Genomic DNA, 8,715 nt, shown 5'->3' with positions numbered 1-8,715 from the left:
GAATCTCGCGCAAGGCAAATCATAACAAATAAGTTCATTTGCAGAAAACCCGTGTTGTATATTACGATATAAATGCTCTGTCATGCACACTGCTTGCGTCTGCTTAGTTTTAGCTATTTTCCTGGTAAATGCCTGCTAAATTCTATTTTATCTTAGCAGATTTTAAAGGCGAACAAATCGCTTCTCGTATATAAAAACGTAAAAGACGCGTTGTTCATGACTTTCTTAGTGCGAACTAAATTAACAATTATTAAGTGTGAGATAAGTGAATTTGATTGATTAATTAAATTAAACTTCTTCATTGCTTAATACTATGACAAATAATAAAAATACAAGACTTAAAAATAAAGATTTAAATCAATGATTTGGAATATTGTAAAAACTTCATCATTATTATCATCATTTTCAGCCCTAAGGACAGGCCTCGTCTCAGAATGAGAAAGGCGTAGGTCACCCATCATGCTGGCTGAGCGTGGATTGTCAGATTTCAGATACATATTATGGAAAACGTGTGGAGAACTTACTGACATACCGTTCGTTGCGTATGGAAATACCGCTATGTGTAAAATCACAAGTTTTCAGAAGACCTTTTTAAATTTAATTTTTTTGAAAAAATATGATTTACGTTTAGGTCAAAATCACATAGCTAAAAAGATTATCTCTTGAACTAGCACGACATGCTCCAGAACGGGTTTCTACATATGCACACGCCTTTTAAAATGACATCAAAAACGATAATAAAAAAATCAAAAATCAAATCATCAAAACCTATCAATCAAATCAAAAAAATCAAAAATCATCGTAGCGGATTTTGCATGCGCAGCGACGATACAATTTTCCTCACGTTTTCCTTCACCGTTACTTCGCTGTACTTCCCATAGTTTTGCTTCGTTGTACTCCGCTTCGAATCTGAAAATCTGAAGCGAAGCGAAAAAAATATCGCCTCGCTTATTGTCCGACCGAATGTTGTGTTGTCACGTGCTATCGTGCTAGCGCGTGCAATTGTTGCAATCCGCGAGTATTGAACGCGGGTAATGACACCAGCGGGTCCGCTGTTTGAATAGCAATTCAATCGGTAATTGTATGTAGAAATTGTATCCACTATCCGGATATCTAGAGGCTTGTTTTGTTATCTAAGTGAGAATGTCATTTTACGAGATATGAACTTCTTTTCAAAGAAAAGGTTCTCGAGGGATCATTAAAGAATTCCATCTAGACTTTGTAGGTATACAAAATACATAATCCTCATATAAATAATCAAATACATAATCGGGTTACCTGGGAGAGATCACTCTGGTGATAAGGTCGCCCTTTGTATTTGTATAAGTGTATCATTTAGGTATTATTGTCTTTGCATTTTTGTACAATAAAGTTGTTTGAATAAAATAAATAAATAAATAATCCATACTTCCATACTTATATTAATATTAATATTATAAATGCGAAAGTGTGTCTGTCTGTCTGCTACCTTTTCACGGCCCAACAGTGTAACCGATTCTGACGAAATTTGGTACAGGGTTAGCTTATATTCCGGGGACGGACATAGGCTACTTTTCATCCCGGAAAATCAAAGAGTTCACGCGGGATTCCTAAAGACCCATCCACATAACCGATTTGTATGAAAGGTACCGAAGTAGCTTGCGTCTCTACATATAATCGAAATAGGCAACTTTTTATCCTGGAAAATCAAACAGTTCCCACGGGATCTATTAAAATCTAAATCCCCGCGGACGAAGTCGCGGGCATCCTCTAGTTATTAATATTATGTACATTGTACAGTTAGCAACAAAGCTAGGTTTGCACTCTTCCACAGTCGATTATACTGGCGAGTGCAAACCTGGCTTTGTTGCTGACTGCACCTAATCTCGCGACGTCTAGGATTTCCAGAGCTCGATTGCAGCTACAATGTCACGATCACAATCACTTTTGATTGTTTTTTTAACCTCTATTACAATAGGCGGCTGTTTCCTGCGATAAACGATTGTCGGAGACGTTTGTTAGTTAATTTTACATAAAAAAAAAACGTAAAATTAACTCTTCTGTCAAAGGTCTGATTGGTTGATGCTCAAGCACTCTCCAAGTGAACTTTAGGTACCTACAAATGCGAAAATTCACGTCGATCCGTTGCTCCGTTGCGATGTGATTGAAAGACAAACGAACAAACGAACACACTTTCGCATTTATAATATTGGTAGCGATTAGTATGAATTTAATAGAAAACAGTGATGATATGGGGTTTCCATTATAAAAATTGCACACACCATCCCCTGAGTCAGGGATACATTATACTTAGTTATTTGATCCCCATGTTTCATGGTACGATACGGGGAAGGCTTTCAACTTGACATTGCTTCTCTGCCTGATTGTGTGGGAACCGCCAAGGCCGCGCCGACATGCGATATGCTAATATAATTTAGATTGCGGGTTCCGCCCAAACCTGTACCTATGATACCACCTATTTGAAGAATTAACCTAGATACTCGTATAGAAAACAGGGGGAATCACCGATAGCCTAAATTCACAATGACGACTGAACCCCGCCAGGACGAATGTTTTTGCTTAATAACTGGGTTATTTCCCTTTTTCAATAAAAATGGTAATTTCTCCAGTTGTTGTAAATTCGATTGTTTACATCTTTGGAAACTAAACGGCAATAAAATGACAAAATATCAAGTTACCTATCTCGTTTATAAAGAAGATGTCACATACGTAGGTATAGTATTAAAAGCGCTACAATTTGGATCTCTGCGATTTTTTTCCATGAACCGACATTTTAATTTCAATAAGGTCAAAGTACATACCTGTAGAAAAAGCCCAGTAAAACCTTCACTCAATACACAAGGGAGGTTGATGGTGTATTAAGGAAATTACTTTGCTGACTTAGCGTTTATATCAGACAAGGGCAGGTATTGATAGATGGGTATGGAAAGCTTATAAGCTCCAAGGACAAGTAGTATCCGATGTGTATATAGCTACTATATGTTGTAAATAATACCCGCGACTTTGTCAGCTTGGATTTAGGTTTTTTAAATCCTGTGGGTATTCTTCGATTTTCTGGTATAAATCTTAGACTATTTTGGTCATCGGGATGTAAGAATTAGGTAAACAGATGGGTCCATAAAAACCTGTTGGAACTTTTTGATTGTCCGGGTTAAAAAGTAACTTACGCCACTCTCCTCGCCTTTAACTATATGCAAAAAATCACGTCGATCCATTGCTCCGTTGTAGCGTGATTGAAGGACAAACCAACAAACAAAAACCTTTCGTTGGCACGACACATAATACATACATAATATACTGTTTAAGTTAAGTTAGTTTTTAAGTTTTATATTTTAAATTTTATATTTTAGGGTTTATATTTTTTATTTTTATTTTTTTTTATTTTTAGTTTTGTATAAGCGTCTTTATTTGTAATACTATGTTTATGTGTCGGTTTCAACGAATAAATTTTATTCTATTCTATTCTATTCTATTCTAAAAATATTTTCGCATTTATAACTTGGGTAGTGATAGTTTAATATGTAATAATATGTATAAATAAAGTACCTAAGTACTGTGGGCTAAATAAGCGCCAGCTCCCTTCAAGCTCATTCCCGTGTAGCGTGGACCAACTTCAATAATGTAGGTATTTTGATCTTCAGTTATATCCTAACTCTTCAAAAAACATGGCTTGAAAATCAAATGACTGAAAGAAAAATTTTCTTTATAAAATATAGTAAGTCGTCGGCCACAATCAGACGGAATTGTAAGGAATAATTTAAAAAAAAAGGTAGGTAACTATAAGTGCATAAATAAAATACTATCACTGAAGTAGAGCATCGTATAAATAAGCTGAATTCCTGAAAACTGTATATGAGTCGCCCCCATAAACTGAATTCGTCATTATTTAATTTGGTTCTTTTTATTGTGCCTACTGTCTGCTTTGTGACTCACGGTACCTAAATGATAGCGTTTTGTTAAAGACTAGTTCGTATTTACCTATTCTGAAAAAAGAAACTGTTTTCAAGGAAACTCCCATCGGCTAGCCTATAGCCACATAATATTTATTTATTTATTTTTTATTATAATACATAATCGCTTTTTGATTATTAATATATTGTAATGAAGTAATATTTATTCGTATTCATTAATGAAATCATGAATTCCAATTAGGTACAATAACAGATTACACTATAACAATATTCGATATAAGTAGATAGAATCTTTAAAGAAGTGGCTCAGTTATTTAAAAATAGGTTTTATTTAGACACACAAACACACATAACTATAAATCTTACCACAAACTTACTCTACAATCTCTACTGTGTCGTACTTAAATAACATAACCACCTACCTATTATGTAATAATGATTCATCCTTCAATGGCAACTCTGTATGCAAACTTGCAAGATAGCTCAGTTTTAAAGGACTGATCCTTACTGACTCGAAGAGAACCTAAGTAATTAGAAAACAAGGTATATTATGATGTTAGTTCTGTGATGACGATCATGACCCTATCATGATGACGATCACGATAGGGTCATGTCATCATATCATGATGATAGCGACTCTGGGTAACTACTTAGAAATACGGCTAAGAGTCCATCAGGGTTTGACCCTGACTTAATACCGGAAACAATAGGTCGAAGAAAACCTATACAATAAGTACTGAGTACCTACTAAGAAGGTTTCATGTAAAACAAGCGGCAGCCCTGAAATAAACTGCGTATAAATTTAAATGAACTCAAAAAGGTGATAACGCTGTTATTGTCGTAATTACAAGGACAATTAAGCCCAATTTAGACTTGTGTGACTCATTTATAACCATTAGTACCTACCAACTTCAAACTTATTAGAACTATCTATATGCCCGCAAAGTTTGAACTGTTCATATATACGAGCTATTAACTTCCAAGGTACGTCAGCGGTTACAAACCTATTTGTATTTTCCTTCAGTAATAGATTACTCCTAGATTAATTTCGGTTAGGACCTATCCGAGATAACATAGTCGCTAATAAGAAAGCTCAGTTACTTAGTGGACGACGGACAGAGCTATGGCTTAGAGTTTCTCTACGTGATCAAATGAGGGGATCCGTAGAAGAACGATTTGCGAAGCTGAATTGGCAATGGCCCTATATACACATTGACATTGTACAAGAGACTTATGTCCAGTTGACGATGAAGATAGCATAATCTAAAAAGAGTTTTGGTAAAAGACTAATAAGTTCAACTGCAACCAAAAAGCACGCGTGGAAAATTGAAAAGGGTTTTCGAACATTAGTAAACGTCAAGGTAGCCCTAATGGACGTTTAAATAGCTATTCCCTTCGCAACAACCCATAAAAATATGGGTAGGTTTCACAATATCAGATTACTATTTGTAAGGGAGAAAGAGTGAATCGGGCTTTATGTGAGCTTTGAATAATCGGAAGCTTTTAGGCAAGCACTATATCGCAACGCGCTAGTCTGCATCATTAATTTCCATCAGACTTCAATGAAACGGTTGTTTACTGTAGGTGCATCTATTTCTATAAATAGATACACTATTCAGGCATAGAACATTAGTACTACGTATACACTATACAGCTATACAAAGGTGTGATAGCCTAGTGGTTAAGAGGTTAGCCTTCTATTCGGGAGGTCGGGGTGTCAACCCCCGGGGCGCTCCTCTAAAGTTACGGAATATACAATTAAATATCACTGACTTTACCGGTGAAGGAAAATATCGTGAGGAAACCTGTACGCCTGAGAATTCTCCATAACGTTCTCAAAGGTATGTGAACTCTACCAATACGCACTTGGCCAGCGTAACGGGTTATGACCTAAATCTATAGTAGGTATCGTATAGTTTTGTTGTAGTTTCGTAATTCGTAGTATTTAGTAGTAATAGTTTATTTATTTACTTAATTGTATTGATGAATTTTTAACGACAAAGTTGCATGGCAGCAAATAGTTAGTTTTTGAAACGGGCAACTACTTGTTTCTTACCGGCTCTTATCTTGCTTTCAGAATCGTTGTAAGATATATGTAAAATAATGCAGAGGTTAATCAACTTTGCCAGAGCCAGACGCGAATATCATTAATGCGATTTTAATTTGCATACCATGATGAATATCCCGCGGTAAAGTTCAACGACTTTACAGGTATTGGAAAGGACCTTTGCTAAATGATGTCCTGTACATAAATCATTTAGACGCCTTAGATAAAAGATTAAATACCTTAGAGAAGATGGACATTTTTCAGATTAATTATATCTGGTTTGTAACTTAAATAAATGAGCATTAAGTATGCATTTTTCGGAGATATATATTCTATATTTTCTCGGCTTATCATAACTTCCAAAATTAAGATAAGTTGGTAGTAGATACATGCATTTGAACGAAATACGATCTACTTCTCTCAATTCTCGGCTGAGTTTAAGGTCAAGTGTCTTATGAAAGATCGACTCCATTTCTATATTTAGATACGATTCAGTTGAATACTGGTTTTATAATGAGACCAAACTCCTAATATCCGTCACTATAATTATTGAAAGTCATTATAAATGAAAGAGGCACTTGAATTAGTACCTAAGCTATGAAAAAGAAAGATTTTTCATACCTAAAACATACTCTTCTTTGATCTGAATCTGAAAGACTATCTGTTTGTTGAAACAAAGCTTTTAAACACTGCAGAAGCGCTGCACAGCACAGGTTCTAGCGGGTTAAAAAAACTAAGTCCATGCAGACACGCCACGGGATTATAAACAAAATCTATGAAGTCACTCTGTATGTACACTGATATCTCCGAGATATCTGAACCGATTTGCGTATTTTTTTTAATCGTTAAGGAAACTTTGCGACATTGTTCCATAAAAAATTTGGATTCCAACTCGTCAATCCTGATGCTGAAGGGGATCTGACCAATCCACGCGGGCGAAGCTGCGGGCATCATCTAGTGTTCAATTTTGATGAAATAATCTGTTGTTACAGCGATGGAGGGCGGCGCGTGGTGCGCTCGCGACATCTCGCTGCGCGCACAGAAGAAGTTCCTCTCGAGGGTCGGCGGCGCTGCCAGCGCTCGCTCGCTCGTCCTCGACGAACACGCGGCTAAGCTCCTAGACCAGGTTTGAGACCCTTAGCTTTTTGTAGGACTCCGTATCTCCAGAGAAAAAAGAACCCTTATAAGATTACTTCGTTGTCTTTCTGTTTGTCTGGCAAGACTTGCCAAGAGAACCAAAACCTACAGGGTACTTCCCGTCGATTTCACGCCGTAAAGTATCTTGCTACTCGAATTAACCATCTTGTCGAGTTTTTGCGAAGCGTCGAGTGAGTTGCGACGTCCTTTATGGTTTTTTAATTTTTGATGCTCAAGGTTTTTTGTGTCTAGCCTTGTCTTATTATGGTACAAGTCATGCTCGCATGGAATGGTGCCAAGAATACAGGCTGATAAAATTAACCGGCTCTTACATCACCTGAAATGTCTGATTTTTAGCACTAAGACTCCATGGCCCCAGGGTAGTCACGGCAAACGGAAAAAAAAAAGTTTTTATGGTTTTGAGTTTCAACCTTTATTCTATTACGAATATATAAATAAAATTACGAGTAAGTATGTGTTTCTATTTCAGTTCCTTACAGTGCTCCGTGAGCGTGTAGAGAAGCGCGAGGCAGAGAAGCTGGTGAAGCATGTGATCAAGTCGGCGGTGAAGCTGGGCGTGCTGCGGCGGCACGGCCAGCTGTCGGCGGCGGACGAGCGCGCGCTCGCGGCTTTCCGCTCCAAGTTCCACGTAAGCATCTATTAAAAGTTATAATACTGACCTTGGTCTGGAGGCTAGCTTACTTGGCTGTAATCGTGTCCCTTGTCGATTAGCTTCCGTCCATCGGTATCCTCGGCTCATGGTTGTCAGTATCCTTTTTCAATTATTGGTTCTTCTTCTGCAGCATTTGTAATGCACAATAATGAGTTGCCAGTGCTGGTTGCTAGCAACTTCTTCTCCTGGATCCATTGCCTTTCTCCTTTCCTTTCTCCTCCTCGACATCGTAACGAAATTGGAACGCTCTCTTTTTCTCAACCGAATTACATTGGCGATCTAACAGAGGCGCTTGTAATTACTCGGAACGATGTTCCACGGACTTCTTCTTTTCTTTGATCCTGAGATAGGTAAAAGTTGAGGTTTTCTGTCAGCAAATTCTTAGCCGCAGCTAAGAGGAGCAAAGTAGGTGATTTTACATCCCCGTTCCCCAAAGAACTCTTGAAACCGTTGGTTCTGCACCTGATCTCTCCATTCGTGTCGTGTCAGATGCTATATTGTTCTCCTGAAAATAGAGGTAGCTACGTAAGAGATATTATTTAGGCGTGTTTTGTGTACACCCTAATATTTCTCTCGTTGTTCGCTCCATCTCCAGCAGAGCATTACGTAATAAAAGCAAAATTAAATACATATTTTATTAGAGAATGAAAAACATTTCCTAGAAGAGATTAAATTCATTATTGTGACAAAGAAAATGTACATTTTCAGACGGTGTTAATGGCAGTGGTTTCGTTCTGCGAGGTGGACTTCTCCTATGATCGTGGCTTCCTCCAAGATGCTCTTCGCGATTCCCACCAGTCACTGAAGTAACTATTATTTCTCTTTATAAAATCCATTTCATAACTTTATCTTAAGTCCCCACGCTAGTAGTTGCATCCAAGACTTAAAATTTGTTTGTATGAACTAGCAAGCACGTACTATGAAATTTCAAGCAATGCTGAAACATA

At 37.3% G+C, this 8,715-nt stretch overlaps 1 protein-coding gene across 1 annotated transcript in view; it reads left to right on the top strand.

Annotated features, from left to right (window-relative positions):
- Positions 1-8,715, top strand: part of LOC123874496 (tumor necrosis factor, alpha-induced protein 8-like protein 2 A) — a 41,775-nt gene that overhangs the window by 28,446 nt on the left and 4,614 nt on the right. Inside the window, exons 3-5 of the mRNA XM_045919886.1 lie at positions 6,951-7,084; positions 7,586-7,744; positions 8,477-8,574. Coding sequence (XP_045775842.1) covers positions 6,951-7,084; positions 7,586-7,744; positions 8,477-8,574 — 391 coding nt within the window. The remainder of the gene's footprint in view (positions 1-6,950; positions 7,085-7,585; positions 7,745-8,476; positions 8,575-8,715) is intronic.

Source organism: Maniola jurtina, chromosome 18 (genome assembly GCF_905333055.1).
Source record: "Maniola jurtina chromosome 18, ilManJurt1.1, whole genome shotgun sequence".
NCBI lineage: Eukaryota > Metazoa > Arthropoda > Insecta > Lepidoptera > Nymphalidae > Maniola > Maniola jurtina.
This window is presented reverse-complemented; position numbering and strand designations above follow the sequence as displayed.